This window comes from Marmota flaviventris, chromosome 17 (genome assembly GCF_047511675.1).
Source record: "Marmota flaviventris isolate mMarFla1 chromosome 17, mMarFla1.hap1, whole genome shotgun sequence".
NCBI classification, from domain to species: Eukaryota; Metazoa; Chordata; class Mammalia; order Rodentia; family Sciuridae; genus Marmota; species Marmota flaviventris.
This window is the reverse complement of record NC_092514.1, coordinates 54229951-54247378: the sequence shown is the minus strand read 5'-3', so window position 1 is coordinate 54247378 and position 17428 is coordinate 54229951. Positions and strand designations below refer to the sequence as shown.

At 48.1% G+C, this 17428-nt stretch overlaps 1 protein-coding gene across 3 annotated transcripts; it reads left to right on the top strand.

Moving 5' to 3' along the window:
- Positions 1-2105: 2105 nt before the first annotated feature.
- Positions 2106-16092, top strand: Cdk5rap3 (CDK5 regulatory subunit associated protein 3). 3 transcript variants are annotated; one of them, XM_027924628.2, is made up of 14 exons: positions 5750-5951; positions 6151-6196; positions 8885-9016; positions 9279-9379; positions 9914-9962; positions 10618-10796; positions 11011-11147; positions 11368-11512; positions 12105-12206; positions 12617-12695; positions 13272-13360; positions 14921-15126; positions 15474-15645; positions 15758-16092. In XM_027924628.2, the coding sequence occupies exons 1-14, from the start codon at positions 5946-5948 to the stop codon at positions 15821-15823; spliced, it is 1509 nt and encodes a 502-aa protein (XP_027780429.2). In that variant the 5' UTR covers positions 5750-5945; the 3' UTR covers positions 15824-16092. The 3 variants fall into 3 exon arrangements, with proteins under 3 accessions (XP_071459599.1, XP_027780429.2, XP_071459600.1); XM_071603498.1 differs by lacking the exons at positions 5750-5951; positions 6151-6196 and adding an exon at positions 2106-2127; XM_071603499.1 differs by lacking the exons at positions 5750-5951; positions 6151-6196 and adding an exon at positions 6331-6375.
- Positions 16093-17428: the final 1336 nt, after the last annotated feature.

The window sequence follows — 17428 nt, the reverse complement described above, 5'->3', positions numbered from 1 at the left end:
ACCCAGGGGTGCCCTTCCCTGAATACACCCATGATTTCCCTCTTCCCTGAATACACCTATCACTTCCCCTCCTCCACCTCTATTCTCCCTTCCACTGTAATTCGTATCCACCCTGCAAGGCTCAGCTTAAATGTGCTATTTCTAGAAAACTGTCTGATAGTTTTCTGTCTTCATCCCATGCTTTAGCCCTAGGTTGAGCTGAATACTCCTTCCTGTTCCTTGGTACTCTAAGCATACCTCTTTGTTCATAAGAACTTTTTTTTTTTTTTTTTTTTGCCTACTGGGGATTGACCCTAGGAGCATTCTACCAATGAGCTACATCCCCAGCCCTTTTTATTGTTTATTTATTTTGAAACAAGGTCTCACTGAGTTACTAAAGCTGGCCTCAAACTTGAAGTCTTCCTGCCTCAGCTTTCCAAGTTGCCGGGATTCTAGGTGTGCATGCCTGGCTCATAGGGAGATATATATATATATATATATATATATATATATATATATATATATATATATATATATATATATATTTTTTTTTTTTTTTTTTTTTTTTTTTTTAACAAATTAGCTTGGTTGGGCTAGGGATATAGTTCAGTTACTAGAGTGCTTGCCTTGCATGCACAAGGCCCTGGGTTCAATCCCCAGCACATACACAAAAAAAATAGCTTGGTCTTTCTTTCCCTCTCTCCCCTTTCTTTCTGTGGTACTCAAACTTAGGGCTTCTTGCATGTAACCACTGAGCTACATTCAGTGGTAAAGTCCTTTTTTTGGTAACAGGAATTGAACCCAGGTGTACTTAACTACTGAGCCACATCCTTAGCCCTTTCTATTTTTAATTTTTTAAAATATTTTTTTTAGTTGTAGATGGATACAATACCTTTATTTTATTTATTTATTTTTATTTGGTGCTGAGGATCAAACCCAGTGCCTCACATGTGCTAGGTGAGCCCTCTACCACTGAGCCACAACTCTGTTTTTTAATTTTGAGAAAGGGTCTTGCTAAGTTGCTTAGGGCTTCACTAAGTTGCTGAGGTTGGCCTTGAACTTGCCATCCTCCTGCCTCAGCCTCTGGAGCCACTGGGATTACAGATGTGTACCATCACACCTGGCTTTTTTTTTTTTTAAGTTTTGAGGCAGGATCTTACTAAATAGTTGAAGCTGGTTTCAAACTTGGGTTCCTCCTGCCGCAGCCTCCTGGAATGCAATACCTGCCCAGCTACAATCGGATTTTTTTTAAGCACTTGCTCTTCATGAGCAAACTGCTGGACTCTGGGAGGCTCCCATGGGATGCAGAATGCAGTATGCTGGGTCCTTCACACAGCATACTGCAACTTTCATGAAGTCTGTAATTGTGTCTTCATGTGAAGGTCCCCAACACCTTGACAATAGTGTTGGGCCAACATGGGACTGCACAGCAAGGGAGGCTAATAGATGGTGGTTTGGCAATATACCTGCTTTTCCTTTTCTTGACACATTAGATCTCCTCCCCCTGCCCTGATGGGGATACTGAAATAAAGAAACACAATAGCCAGGTATGGAGGCACAGGCCTGTAAACCCAGCCACTTGGGAGGCTGAAACAGGAGGATCTCAAGTTTAAGGCCAATGTTGGCAACTTAGAGAGATCCTGTCTCAAAATAAAGTAAGACAGCTGGGGAATGTAGGTCAGTGGTAGAATATTTGGCTAGCTTGCAGGAGGCCTTAAGTTCAACCCCCAGCACTAGGAAGAAATAAAAAGAAAGAAAGAAACAAACAGTGGTATCCTTAGGAGATGACACACATCATGAGATCACCCAGTGAGTTTGTTTTTCCTAAGTGACTAACAAAAGTGAAGGGATGGAAGGGTGTGGCTGGCCACGTTAAGGGTGCAATTAGTGGCCCCAGAGCATGAGCCAGGGGACACTGGCCCTACATGGGCTTGCAACAGATTGTACTTAACTGGGAAAGTCAACCATCTCTAAATACTTTTCCCTGATTTCCTCTTTTCCTAACTCTCTGAGAAGCTTAGCAAGAAATTGACTCTATGACCTGAGATCTATAATCTTTATTTATTTATTTATTTTTGTTTTCGGCGGACACAACATCTTTGTTTGTATGTGGTGCTGAGGATCGAACCTGGGCCGCACACATGCCAGGTGAGCACGCTACCGCTTGAGCCACATCCCCAGCCCCTGTCCTGTGCTCTAAAGAGAAGGATAAGGAAGGGAACTGGGGACCTCAGACCCCTTACCCCAAGACCAAGCAATGATGGTCCCCACTCATCATGACCACTACCATCATTAAACACCTTCCTGCACATGGCTGTCCCTTCTATCATTTCTTCCTAGTACAAGCATCCATTAAACACTTGACACCTGCCAGATGCTGGTTTACAGATATCAACTCCATACTCTTTGCCCACCACATACTTATAGACCACTGGGGAGACAAACTGAAAAAAAAACAACACAGAGATACACCCCAAACAGCAAAAGACCCAGATAAAGGCTGCTAAGTTTCCAGGGTTTCCAGCCTAACAAGCAGATACACAACACCACCCCGCCTCCAAACACACAGTCACTGTGACTGGGAGCAAACATGCAGACCATAAGGCAATACACATAGGGCGAATAAAAGAAACAGATTGTTTGGATGTCAAGGGTAAGTCTTCTTTTTATGGATATTGTGGGAGAATATGTCATGGGCACTCTTGCCCAGAACTGGGTGTGGTAAGAAAGAACTTTGGAAAAGGGCAGGGACAGCAGGAGTGAGAGACCCATGTGTCTGGCAGAACAACTGGGAGAAAGTGGGCATTAGGCTGAAGATAAGATAGAAATAGATGGGGTGGGGGTGTGGGGGGTAAGGACTTGTCACTAAGCAAGTGAGGCAGGCTGGGATGTAAGAGACGCAGAAACACATCACTGAGAACAAGAATGCAGGCTGGGGTGCCTGATAGTCCTAGGTTTGAATCCCAGTCCCACCAATACCAGCTGTGTCTTCTTGGACAAGTTACTTCACCAAGCTTTTGCTAATAATAGTACCCACATCACAAGGCGTTAAAAGGATCAAATTAGATAAGGCTTGTAAAATATCTAGATCTGCACTAGCATGTGGCACATGGTTATCACTTAATAAGCAAGCTGACAACAACAGAAGACAGCAAAGCAGCCTTGTGGGGCTGTGTTTCCCTGTTGCAAAACTGGCCCAGCCTGGTTATGTCACCTCCCTGTGTGTGCTGTCCTTCCCTCAGTGTCTCATCTGCTCAATTAGCAGAGACTTGAGATATTCATGGTCAGAAGCCTCCTATATCCTCTCCCTGCTGGGGACAACAATGACCAAAGTCATCCCAAGTAGGCAGAGTCAATGCCCTGGAGGCCATATCACATATCTGCCCACAGTCCCTCAAGTCCCCTGAGGCCTTGGAGCAGTTCAGAAGGCTGTTGAAGGTCCAGGAACCTATGCTCTCTGGAGCAGTTCTCCTGAGTCAGCAGCTGAGCAGAACTGTTCTCAAACATCTTTCTGCTCCATGCGAGCCACCTCGGAAGCTGCAGGTGGGGACAAAGCGCAGGTGGTCTCTGCTTCCAACAACTCACCAAGCTGGGTCTTCTAGACCCACCCTACCCTGCACTTCCCCACTGGTTGGTTGAAGGAGGAGAGATGCACCTTGAGGGTGAGGCAGTACCATGCTTCTGGGGTGTCCCAGAGAGCCTGCAGCACATAGTTGAAGCCCAGTAAGTGTTTGTTTAATCACAGGGGAGTGTGAGGAATTCCTACTGCCTGAGTCAGGACTCTGAGATAGGAGCCAAATTCCCATGACAGCCCTGAAGAGGCAGACCTTTAGTTCCTCCCTGTGAACTGTTCAGGGGAAGTCTTTCAACTTATTCTATACTAATAATGATTATATGTAATATCATATATAGATATAAAGCATGCTAACACATATCTAAAGCTTATTATAAACTGTAAAGAGTTATGTACATCTAGTGTGTTTATTTAGTTAAGTCTCTAAACAGAAATATCCTGAGATAGGATAGGTGTTATCTCCATGATGAGGCAACTGTGGTTATTGGAGAGGTGTGGAAATTGTCCAAGATTTCACTGGGTAGAAATCAAGGTCTTCCCACTGCTTTATCACAAGATTTCACTGGGTAGGAATCAAGGTCTTCCCACTGATCTACTGAGTTCAGTCCAAAATCTACTGAGCCCCAGGTGCTGCGCAGCAATGGTCAGAGGGCAGGAGGAGGGCAGTATTCACAAGTGGCACACCCAGTTCTATGAGATCTTGGGGAATCTGTCATACCTCACCTTTTCCCCTCACTCTACCCATTTCTTGGAGGATCTTGAGTCCTCCCTTGGCTTTGGCCACCATATGACCACAGATCAGTCAGCTTCTGACTCAACAAGCTGTCTCTCCAGCCTGACTGACTTCTCTGTACTTCAAAGTACAGGAGGTCCCCAGCAGTGTTAAGTCCACAAATTCAAAGCTAAAGGTCCCCTCTTACCTGCTCAGCATCCTGCATCCCTATCTCAGGCCCTAGAACTCCCACCCAACACCTATGTGTCATCCTGGGGCCCCATCCCCCCAAAACTCAGCCAACCTATTGCCAAGTCCTGCCCATTTTCCTCCTAAACATGTCTCAAATCCTGTACTTCTCCTCTTCCCTACATCTTCTGTCCCAGATCAGGCCCTAACCTCTGCAACCTCCTTTCAGTCTCTCTGTCTCCAGTTTTATTTCCCACTAATCCATCCTCCTTGCAACCAGTATGTGTATCCCCACCCCCAACCCTAAAACCCTTTAGTGGTTCCCCTCTGTCTGCAGGGGTGAAGTCTAAGTTCCTGGATGAGGCTCCCTTTGGTACAGCCCTTCCACTTTTATGGCCTCCTCTCTATCCATTCCCTGCCTCAAACCTTTTACTGCACAGAGATTGGCCTGAGACCAGCCTTCTCTGTGAGACCTATGCAGTGCCATCTTGAAATTCTTCATAAAATTTTAACAAGGGCCTCTACATTTCTACTTTGTGTTGGACCCCACAAATTATGTTGCCATTCTTGCTTCCAGGATATCCCTCTTGCAGTTTGTGGCCTGTGAAGCTTGTGAACACCCTTCCCCACATCACCCCTCATTCTACAGCTCTTCCTTTAAGACTCAATGTAGGTGTTCTCCCCACCCCACCCCACCCCCGCCCCCTTACTGGAGATTGAACCCAGAGGCACTGAACCCAGAGGCACCCTACCACTGAGCTACATCCCCAGTCCTTCCTATATTTTATTTTGAGACTGGGTTTTACTAAATTGCCCAGACTGGCCCCGAATGCGCCACCACTCCTACCCTAGGTGTTATCTTTAGGATATCTCCCTGATCTTCCCTCTTCTCCCTTCCCTTCCTTAAAAGTCCAATAGAAGGAGGTGCTCAACCCAAGTTTACTATCAGAAGGCAAAGAATGATAAGTGTCAGAAGAGATCTACAAATTGCTGTAAACGGTAAGGTGAGGCAAGGAGGCAAGAAGGCATTTTCAACTGTCTCGGAAAATGTCGTCAGGAGGGCGCAGATACCCCTTCTGTACCACCCTGCCTGCGGAAGCGTAGGTCAGTACAGAAGGGGTATCTGTGCCCTCTTTGGGAGAAAGGAACGGGGACAAGCTCTTGGGCGCCACCTTCTGTGGCCGCACCGCCACTGCAGCCCTTTCCCTGCACCCCTTCCCTTGCGCTCTGCATCACTGAGCCCGCCTTACGCCTCCCATTGGCTGTCCCCTGTTCTCCCGCCCTTTCTAGACTCAGCCATTCGGAGCCTCGGGGTGGACCGGGCTTGCCGCTGGGGAGGACGCGTGCGCCCCGATTGGCTACGCGGAAGGCAGCTACGTGGCCGAAGTAGGCCCGTTTGCGCCTAAACTGAGACTTAGTTACACCCGCACTGGATTGGTGGTGAGGCGGGGAGGGGCGGGGTCTCCGGCCGGAAGCGGAAGTGAAGGAAGGATGCAGGTGTGGAGACCGGGGTTGCGGTAACTGGGAACTGGCCAGGGACCCTTTTCCTGACTCTCTGATCTGTCTCCCGTGCTCAGCCTTTGCGGGCCCGTCGCTCTGGCCCTTCGGGGAGGCGGTTGGGACACTGAAATGAGTGCGCGCGGGGCGCGTCCCCTCCACGCGCTCAGGAGCCCCTCCCCGCCGTGTTTCCCACCAGGATCATCAGCACTTGCCCATCGACATCCAGACCAGCAAACTGCTCGGTAGGAGGGGGCGACCCCGCGTAGTCGGCTGACGGGGGAGGCCTGCTACTTGCTCCCTGCCGCCAACAGCCAAGAGCTCTGAAAGTGTGGGTTGAGGTGCTGACCGCCTACCTTATTCAATTCAATGACCAGACTAAGAGCAGCGGGGAAGAACCGCAGAGTGTCTGTACTTAACCAAGGTTTTCTACTTAAACATATGTTATCAAATCATATTATTGAGTGACAGATGATCAGTTGTCAGTGGCAGATCTGAATTGAAACAAGTCTGGCTCAACAATGCCCTTTGCATTGTCGGGGGAAAAACTTTACCATCTTAAAAACTTCCGTTTAGGTGTACACCACCAGCTACTGGGGGGCGGGGGGAGAAGGATCACAAGTTAAAGGCCAGCCTGGGCAATTTAGCTATAACCTATTTCAAAAAAAAATTAAGAAGGGTCTAACTAGAGCACCCTAGGTTCAATTTTGGATTCCATTTTTTTTTTTTTTTTAAAGCTTTCCCCAGGCGCAATGGAGCATGCTTATAATCCCAGCGGCTCAGGAGGCTGAGGCAGGAGGATCCTGAGTTTAAAGCCAGCCTCAAGGGGCTAGGGTTATGGCAGTAGGCGAGGCCCTGGGTTCAATCCTCAGCACCACATAAAAATAAATAACTAAAATCAAGGTATTGTGTCCAACTACAACTAAAAATGAATATTAAATTTTAAAAAATTTTAAAAGCCAGCCTTAGCAAAAGCAAGGCACTAAGTAACTCTGGGAGATCCTGTCTCTAAATAAAATATAAAATAGGGCTGGGCATGTGGCTCAGTGGTTGAGCACCCCTGAGTTCAATCCATGATATCCCCTCCAAAAAAAGCTTCCATCTCCCCTTGATTTTAGGGGGAAGAGGGACTTCAAATTCAGTTGGAAATAGAGATTCCCCCCCCTTCCCGTTTATGAGGATTGAACCTAGGGCCCAGCAGGTGTTAGGCAGGCACTGTACTCCTGACCTATATCCCTAGCGCTTTTTGTTTTGTTGTGAGACTGGGTCTTCCTAAGTTGCACAGGCTAGCCTCCAACTTGTGATCCTTCTGCCTCAGCCTCCCAAGTAAGTGGGATTACAGGCACAGTATAACCAAGACCAGTGAAAGTAAATAGAGATCTTTTAGTGTCCAGACCACCTCTATCTGGTCTGCATACCTCTTTACCAGTTCAAAACAAGGAAAGACCTCTTCATTCTGACCATCTCAGGGCATATGTACAGTCCTGGCATTTAAAAATGTTCATTGGACTCATCAACTTAATGCCAATCTTGCCATGAAGATACTCAAACACAGCTCTTTGCTCCTCATTTTATGACATCTATGAATTTATGGGTTTTTTTTTTTTTTTTTTTTTTTTTTTGAGACAGGGTCTTGCTGAGTTGCTCAGTGCCTCACTAAGTTGTTGAGGCTGACTTTGAACTTGAGATCCTCCTGCCCCAGCCTCCCGAGCCTCTGGGATTATAGGCATGTGCCACCACGCCCAGCGATGAGATTTTTCTTTATAAATATAAATTTTAGAGGAACACAGAAGAGGGAATATTACTGATTCTGGAATGGGATCATAGTTTTTGACCGGTTGACAGATTTGTTAGCAAAAGGCCATGGTTCTAAATTCGCCACTACATGGGGCCATATAGGGGGCTAGGAATGTAACTCAGTGGTAAAGCACTGTATGGAGCCATTTAGTCCTGTGTGATGGCCACCAGTGGACCTTCTTTGGCCTTACTTCACACTTGTCCAGTTCTTCAGGCCCTGTGTGCTCAATGTGTGAATTTGTATTTGGAAATGAAAGAACCAGTAAATGAGCATTCACTGAGTTAGCTCTCTACCAGGTACTGTTTTATGTATTGGACATTAAAAAATGAAGGTCACATGGCTGGTTCTGGTGGTATGTAGTCCCAGCTATTTGGGAAGTTGAAGCAGGAGAATCACAAGTTAAGAGGCCAATCTGGGCAACTTATGAGACCCTGTCTCAAAAAGGACTGGAATGTAGGTCAATGGTCAAGCACCTCTGAGTTCAACCTCGAGCACCAAGAAAATAACCAGGACTATCTAACCACAAAACCTAGATCTTAGAGATCTCTTCTATTGAGGAAATGTGGAAATGTGCTTGGCTCTGAAACCACAAAACAGCCCAGACTCCTTGAGGTCAGTCACGTTTATAGTCACGTGTGCAGGGTGGCACTTCATTGTGAAGAATAGACTAGTGTTTTCTAGTCCTTGGGGCGCTGTAGGTATTAGGAGCTTTGTAGTTGTTCATTCATCCGGTACTTGGCATAACTGCCTGTGTTTTCCATTGTCATGGTTAATCCCAGCCCTGAGGACATGGAAGTTGAGCAGCATCCTCTGTCAACAAGAAAGATATAATTACCCACAGAAGCAAAATATGGAGAATTTAGTGTGGTAAAAGTTGCACTTTCCTGTCAAGACCAATTTAAAGGTTTGCTTTATTTCTGTGTTGAGGCAGTTGCTCTATAAAAATCACTGTGGATAAAGACAGGCCACCAGAGTCTGTCTAGCCCCAAACCTTTCTTTAGACCTTTCTTCTCATCTTCCCATACCTTAAACAATACAAAGACAACTTTAGTTAATTTCTCAGTGTGTTAAGCTTAATAGTGATGGCATTTAGGTGGTATGAAGGTATGCTGTGATTTGGGTGTTTCTCGTGCAGACTGGCTGGTGGATAGAAGGCACTGCAACCTGAAATGGCAGAGTCTGGTGTTGACGATTCGAGAGAAGATCAATGCTGCCATCCAGGACATGCCAGAGAGCGAAGAGATCGCCCAGCTGCTCTCTGGGTCCTGTGAGTGCACTGCGGCTATGTTGCCTGAGTTCTGCTTTCCTGAATTTGCTTCATCTGAGCTTGTTTAGCCAGCAGGGCTGACCCCAGAGAGAGAGTTTATTTTGGAGTTTAAATGCTGGTTTTTCCCCACGTTGAATGATGAAGGGAGACAGCTACATGGTGAAATTATTGGCAGTGTAGGACCCATGGGTCAGCCACCTGCAAAGGTCAGGAGGTGGGAAGATGCTGTAATCCTAAATCCTCACTCCTCCTTGTCTTCCAGACATTCACTATTTCCACTGCCTGAGAATTGTGGACCTTCTCAAAGGCACTGAGGCTTCCACAAAAAACATTTTTGGCCGGTACTCTTCACAGCGGATGAAGGTAAGTGTAGCCAAGGGCTGGTAATGTGTGGCCCCAGTCCATGGGGCTAGTGCCTCTCTGGTCTTTTTAAAGATTTATAGACATATCTACATAGATTATGTCCTGAACTTTCCCTCTGTCCCTGTAGTTTATGCTAAAAGTATATCCTTCCCCTGGGCTTACATTTTCTGACCTTCCCCTTTGGGGATCACTTGTTAGCACCATGCTCTTAAAAGTATGTGGCTGGGTGTGGGGGCACACACCTATAATCCCAGCAAATCAGGAGGCTGAGGTAGGAGGATCGTAAGTCCCAGGCCAGCCTTGGCAAAAGACCTGGTGATATAGCTCAGTAGTAAGAGTTCCCTGGGTTCAATCCCCAGTACCTCCCCAACACACATACACACAAAACACCCATATGGTCTGGCCAGCATTAGTTTCTGAAGAAGGCAAGGATGTTGTGTCTAATGAAAAGGCTGGAAGAGCCTCCCCTGTCCAGGGAGTGAACTGCGAGGTGACTGCTGAGTTTGGCTGACGTACTCTTTCTGTTCTACTCAGGATTGGCAAGAAATCGTAGCCCTGTATGAGAAGGACAATACCTACTTAGGTAAAGTGGCCCTAAAGTAGCCCTGGCATCCACGGGGAGGCCCCCTCCCAGAGTTCTGAGGACACCAGGCTTACAGAAGACACAGTTTATGGCGGGGAGAGACTAGAGTGTAGATGTTGCCTGTTTGTAGGTGGGAAAATCAATTCCACAAAGTGCTAGGACAGGAGGAGGATTGGGCAAGTAATGGGCATTTGTAGCCTGACTGAGCAAGTGCCTGACCTGCTTTCCCTCCCTTGGTAAGCTGGGGTGTGCTTCCCCAACCTCTTTGAACCCCTATTCAATGCTAGGCTGAAGAGGCATGGGTCATATTGGGTGCCTGAGAGAACAACTAAAGGGTCAGTTGTACTTTGGGTTGTGTTTTTGAATAGTATAAATAATCATAACAGCTACTTTTTACTAAGCGTCTACTAAACGCAGGGAATTGTGCTTGGGGTTTCATATGGATTTGCATGGTAAATATTGTCCCTGTTTCACAGTTGAGAGTTGGAGTAGAGAGGCTACTTAACTCATTTCAGGTTCCACAATAGGGAAGTGGGTGCTAGGGAGTCAATCCCTGCTCCTAACCCATCGTGCTAGGGCATCTTTGTGTGCATCCTTGGGCATACTTGCCTTAGGTTGTGGGTGTCCTGGGGTGAATTTCCTGGATCCTCCTCAGTGGAACTTTCTAGCCTCCTGGTTCGGAATGTCAACTACGAGATCCCCTCGCTGAAGAAGCAGATTGCTAAGTGCCAGCAATTGCAACAAGAATACAGCCGCAAAGAGGAGGAGGGCCAGGCAGGGGCTGCTGAGATGCGTGAGCAGTTCTATCATTCCTGCAAACAGTATGGCATCACGGTGAGCAGGCATTGTGGTTGAATGGGCATCTGGGTGCCTTGTCACAGTGGGAGGGTGCCTGAGCCCTGCTCCTCTGCTGCCGGCAAAGACTTCCTTCTTGGCTGGGTTGTGCCCCAGTGTCTTACCTGTCTCTAGTCTTTGGATATTTTCTTTAGCCTGTTAGACTCTCCCTTCTGCCACATCTGTCTTGGCTCCCCTTCTCTCCCCTCTCTAGGGAGACAATGTCCGAAGAGAATTGCTGGCCCTGGTGAAGGACCTGCCAAGTCAGCTGACTGAGATTGGGGCAGGGGCTCAGTCCCTGGGGGAAGCCATCGACCTGTACCAGGCCTGTGTAGAGTTTGTGTGTGAAAGGTAAAAAGGACTTCAAGCTTCTCTGTAGGAGGGATGGTTTGCCTGTTCTCCTGTCTCTTTTCTCTTCTCCATGCATGTTTTTCCCACATGATATGTAAGCAATATTGTACATACTTGAATCAGTGGGAGTCTTGCCCATTTGACCATGTGACCCAGGCTAGAGCCCAGTGTTGGCTTCCCAAGTGGATAGTAGGAGGGTCAGTTGTGTGCTTTATTGAAGCCCCACAGAGCAGGTGTTGCCGATGCTGCGGTACGTGCAGAAACGGGGAAACTCAACTGTGTATGAATGGAGGACGGGAACAGAGCCGTCTGTGGTAGAGCGGCCACGCCTGGAGGAGCCTCCTGAGCAATTGGAAGAAGATGCGGTAAGATAGGCCTCATTAGGAGCTGAGTGAGTGCTCCTTGCCCCATCAGCACACACTCTAAACTCTGACCTGAATTCAGAGTTCTAGAGTGAATAGGGGTATTGTTTTGATGCTAGGGATTGAACCCAGACATCCCCAGCCCTTTTCAATTTTTTATTTTGAGACTGGGGCTCATGAGTTTCCTAGGATCTTGCTAAGTTGTAGAGGCTGACCTCAAACTTGCAATCCTCCTGCCTCAGCATCATGAGTTGCTGGAATTACAGGTGTGCACCACCACACCTAGCATAAAGGAGGTTCTTGTGAGCAAAACTATTGGCAGGAAGATCTAGAAGACTCTGTTCCTTTACTTTTCTGGCCTTCTTACTACCAGAGTACAGAAAAGTGCTAAAGAACATCAGTAGGCTGGCTTTTGTTGAACGAGGAGCCCTTCAATTACTTGAGCTCTCTGAAGATGACTTTCTTCTGGGAATTTGGAGCCTATTGCATTTGAATGTGTCCTCCCTATAGAAGCAGCTAAGGCCCATGGGAAAGCAAGCCCCGTTCCTTTTCGTTTTACACGTCTTATTTGAGCTAACACTTTTTTGCCTTCTAGATTGACTGGGGCGACTTTGGGATGGAGACAGTTTCCAATGCAGGCATCTCTGCTGAAGTCTCTGGAATCGACTGGGGCATCTCCCTGGAATCTGAGTCAAAGGTTAGGACATCCTCCTAGTCCTTCTCTTTGAGGACTTTGTGTGGTCCTGCTTCGGCCATAGAAAAGTGTTGTCTGTGTCCGTAAAGGCTTCAATCCAAGTTCACAACCCCAAGGCCAGGTGCAGTCCAAGGAAGGTAGTTTCAGAAGTGACATGTCAGAGTTTGGACCTCCTTTCTCTTGTGGTTTGGAGCAAGAGGTGGGGGTAAAGGCAGGTGGGAACCTGAAAAATGGGGATAAGGGTGACAACATAACTGGGCCCACACTTGCCATCTTTGTCACCTACCTCAGCGTTGTAGACTTTAATGCAATTGGAGTTTTCAGTCATTGAACTTTTCAAAGCCTTTTGTCTCTTCCGGCCCCTTGGGCTTGGGGAAATTCTCCCAACATTGGGTTCTTTGCTCTCTATCCAGGATGCTGGAGTTGAGGGGATAGACTGGGGAGATGATGCTACTGCTTTGCAGATCACAGTGCTTGAAGCAGGAACCCAGGGTAAGTGCTCCATCCCTGCAGCCCTGGCAAGAGTGGGGTGCTCAAGGACCCCTGAGTCTAGGCACAAAGAAAAATAATACTGTTGAAATTCGGCTTCTTGCACATTTAACTGTTTCTCAAAATCTTGAGGATGTCAGTGTAGGGAAACACAGGAAATTTGTTGAACTATTTAGAAACTCTCAAAGTTTCTAGAGACTGAATGTGGGTCACCTGTACTGATGGCAGGGACTTAAGGGGACCAGCTTGGTCCTGAAGTCTGACCACCAGCAGGGAGACTGTAGCAGTGACCAGAGCCACTAGAGGGCAGTGCAGGACGACACTTTACCTCTCACTGCCCGGCTTAGTGCTCCTTGAAATCCAGTTCTGTGGTTCTCCTGGCAGGATGCGGGTTAGAGCAGGAAGGCCTGACTAGGCCTGAGACACCTGGGGAAAGTTAACTTTTCCCCTTGGGGAAGAGCCTTTAGTGCAGTGAGTCTGTCCATGGTAATCTGTCAGGGCTTCTCAAACTTTAAAGTGTATCTTTTTCTTCCCCAGTCCTGTGATCCTTCCTCACTTCTCTCCCTCTCTTCCTGGCAGCTCCAGAAGGTGTTGCTAGAGGCCCAGATGCTCTGACACTTCTTGAATACCCTGAGACCCGGAATCAGTTCATTGATGAGCTCATGGAGGTACTGTCACCTGGGGGATGTGGGGAGGCCTTGCTTCAGCACAGGTGGCATCATTCCTGACTCCTGGCCTGACCTGACCCTATTCACGTGAGGGATGCTGAGTGTCTTCCATGTCCTGGAATAGGAGCCTAACGTATTAGGATGCCCCCATTCATTCAGCTCATGTTTCTCATATACCTCCAGAGTGTCTGGCACTATCTTAGACTCCAGAGCTTGAGCAATGAACAAGACAAAGTCCTTGCTCTCGTGGAACTTATGTTCTAGCAGGAAAGCAGATAAGAAACAGATAAGTATGCAGTTTATGTTAGATACTACTAAGTAACACAAAGAAAGCAGGGGAGGGAGACAAACTCGTATTGTTGGTCAGGACTGTGGTTTATATCTGGGGATCAAGGAAGTGTCATTGAGAAGGTGACTATAAGTCAAGACTGTAGGCAATTTTGACATGCAGGTATCTGATGGAAGGGCTTTCTAGGCAGAGGGAACCACTATAAAGGCCCAGAAGTGGAAGCGTGCTTTGTACATTTGAGCAACAACAGGGAGGCCATGTGGCTGAGCAGAGGGCCCTGGGTTCGGGGAATGAAAGAACAGCTCAGAGATGTAGAGTCAGAACTGTGGTTTGACTTCATGAGCTGGGAAGCTGTTGGAGGTTTTGAGCAGGTTGGGAACCACATAATATCTTGTGCTGGGTGGTGGCTCACAACCATAATCCCAGTAGCTTGGGAGACTGAGACAGGAGGATCTCAGATTCAAGGCCAGCCTGGGCAACTTAGCAAGATCCTGTCTCAAAATAAAAGAAAATAAGAAAGGACTGGGGATGTAGAGCTCAGTGGCAGAGTGCTCCTGGGTGCAATCCTGAGTACCACAAAAACAAAAACAACTCCATCTCATTTGAGTTGAAATACAATTCCTGTGGCTGAGGTTTTGGCAGCCCCAATAAGAAGCTGGTGTTCTCGGCTGCCCTTTTGTTATAGGATTGGAAAGTTGGGGTCTGTCCTTCTGAGTGGACTACAGGTTGGGGAGACCCTCCTGAAAGATCTCAACCCTCACTGGGTTCTGTCTTTCTCCCCAGAGAGGCTTTTCTTAGCCTCAAGGGATAAGCAGGACAAAAGGTATCAAGATTTTATGGCAGAATAAGACTGACTAGATATGGCCCTCATATTCTTTCTGGCCTTGTGTTAATCCAGGGTTTCTCAAACATGGATTCCGATTCCCTGAATCTCATTCCCCTCATGAAGAGAAAATAAATACCTTCACTAGGGTGGAGAAAACCTTTGAATCTCTTCATTCTCATTATCTGAGCCACAGGCTAGGGAGAAAAGATGGAGGTCTAGAGCTGGACTGGCCTGAGGTCAGAATGGGGGACCACAGAATGACAGTGGAGGCTGCTGCACACTCTTACATTGCAGTTGTTGAGTTTCTAGCCATGAACATGTTCAGTGATAACTGCCTCACCCAAAGTCCAGCCCTCACTACTCTGCTCCTTCTCCCAGGATGAGCAGCCTGAGGACTTAGCTTCTGAGTTCTTTTCTTAATTTGAGTCAACTCTTCTGTCCTCAGCTCGAGATCTTCTTGTCCCAGAGAGCAGTGGAGATGAGTGAGGAGGCCGACATCCTGTCCGTGAGCCAGTTTCAGTTGGCTCCCGCCATTCTACAGGGCCAGACCAAAGAAAAGATGATCACCATGGTGTCCACACTGCAGGATCTGATTGGTCGGCTCACCAGTCTTCAAATGCAACACCTGTTTATGATTCTGGCCTCACCAAGGTCTGGCTAACCTGATGCTAGGCTCCATCATCTTGAGCTCTTCCCCTTGTATTCCTCCTCTTCTTCCATGACCCCTTAAATCTAATCCCTGCATCCCATGACATCACCTCCTGAGGATAGAGGGGTTTGCGGGGGGCAAGATAGGAGTGGTTTGTGTATACAGGCAGGATCTACTTCCCAAGTAGGAAGGGGGACCTAGAATGGGTATTCCTTACAAAACAAGGACTTAAGTATATGAGGGTGAGAGGCAATTAGGGAATTGGTTTGTGAGCCTCACCTGTCCAGCAGTTGGATGGAGTTGCTCAAGGTGCACAGCTCTATCAATCCTTACTGAGTGCTCTGCACAGGTATGTGGACCGAGTGACAGAATTCCTCCAGCAAAAACTAAAACAGTCCCAGCTGTTGGCTTTGAAGAAAGAGCTGATGGTGCAGAAGCAGCAGGAGGCACTTCAGGAGCAGGCAGCGCTGGAGCCCAAGCTGGACCTGCTATTGGAGAAGACCAAGGAGCTGCAGAAGCTGGTAAGACAGGACAGGCAGACCCCTCACATGGGAACCCCCCCACCCTGTTTCTACAGAAGGAGGCATTGCACCTGCCTCTGCTTCCTGCCCACTTGGTACTGCTATCTTTTAGATTGAAGCTGACATCTCCAAGAGGTACAGCGGGCGCCCTGTGAACCTGATGGGAACCTCTGTCTGACGTTCTCCCTCTGTGTTCTTGCCTGTCCGTCTCCCCAGCCTCAGGTGGAGGTGGGACTGCCAGGGCTGATGTTGTGAAGCCCTTCCCCTCAAGAAGCCAGGCAGGCTGGAGGACAGAGAGCCAGAGGAAGGAACCATCCCCTGGATGGGGACCTGGCACTCTGCAAGAAACTGTTTGGCTTGGCCCTGTGGCCTATCAGCCTGAACCACAGCTGCTGCTTGTAGTTAGTTGAATTGGACTTAATAAAAGAGCAAAAGCCTCTTGGTTTACTGCTGACGGTTACTTATATCACTTCATGTGTTCGTGATCCAGGTGGCCTCCCTGGGCCATCAGCTATCACTATAGAGCCCCAGGCTAAGGGTTTTTCTTTTTTGCTTCTGGTAATAAAGGGGACCCCATTAATACTACAGATGGTTCAGCAAGGGGCTCTGAGAAGGCTTGGGCAGCTGGATTTCTGTCTCCATAACAGTGGGCCTGGGCTGTCCCACTCCGGCCAGCAGCCCGAGGGGAGCACTCGAGTGGCAGCCCTGTTGGAGCCAGAAAAGCTGTATTTTCCTCTTAATCACAGCTTACCTCCAGGCAGAGGGGAAATGCGGTTGGGGAGGAAGGGTCTGGTAAACAAGGTGGAGACAGGAGTTGTCACCTTCACTAGCTGCCTGTTCACTTCCTGCCCATAACTGCCAGCTCTGGGATTGGATAGAGCCCACCCCAGGATAGCACCCTTCTCCCAAGCCACCTACCCATCCCCATTTCCCAGGAAGGGTAGGGGCTGGGGGTGGCCAGCAATTCGATTTTAATTTCATAGCAGAGCAGTTGATTCATGGCTCTTTGTCGCTGGCGTTGACTCCCGTAATGACTTTCCATCAAAATGAAAAGTGGAGTGACACCACTCATTATTCCTGCTGCTTGTTATCTCAGTTTTGGGGAGGGCCGCCCCCTCCCTGCTGCCTTTCAGCCGTCCGGGACAGTGAGTGATGGCCCCTATTAATCACCGACCCCGCGGACTCTGGCGGACACACGCTATCCAAAGGAGAGAGAGATAAGGCCGCATGAACTGCTCGAAGCCGCTCCTATCGATTAATGTCAGCCCACTGCTTCCCCCCAATCTTTGCCTGGTCACCTCCTTTTGGGGGAGTTGGGGGTTGAAATAAGAAATCAGGAATTGAGAAAGGGAAGATACTAGTGTTGGAAAACTGTCCAGAATAGAAGGACATAAAGGAGCATGAGTGGCCTGTGTTTTGCTTGTGGCCATTCTGGAGACTCAACCTGGGGCACAGTCTGCTGCCCATGGTGGTCTCTTTCCCTCTGAGAGCATGCCCACCACCTCCAGGCCTACCTGGTCAGCTGCCCACTCTCAGCCTCTCACAGCCATCAGCTCACTGAGGCATGCTACCCTTGCCAGCTCTAATGTCCCTACCCAGTCACCAACTGTCACACAGACTCCATTGCTTACAGGGCCAGCCAGAGCTGTAGGGAGAAGCCCTAAGGATCATATGACCCTGGAAGGCCAGGTTCAGACCTCAAAGCTCTTGCTTCTTCCCCACAGATGAGCACAGGGCCTGCCTTCCCTGCCCCACATCCGGCTAGCAGGGAATTGTACTGAGG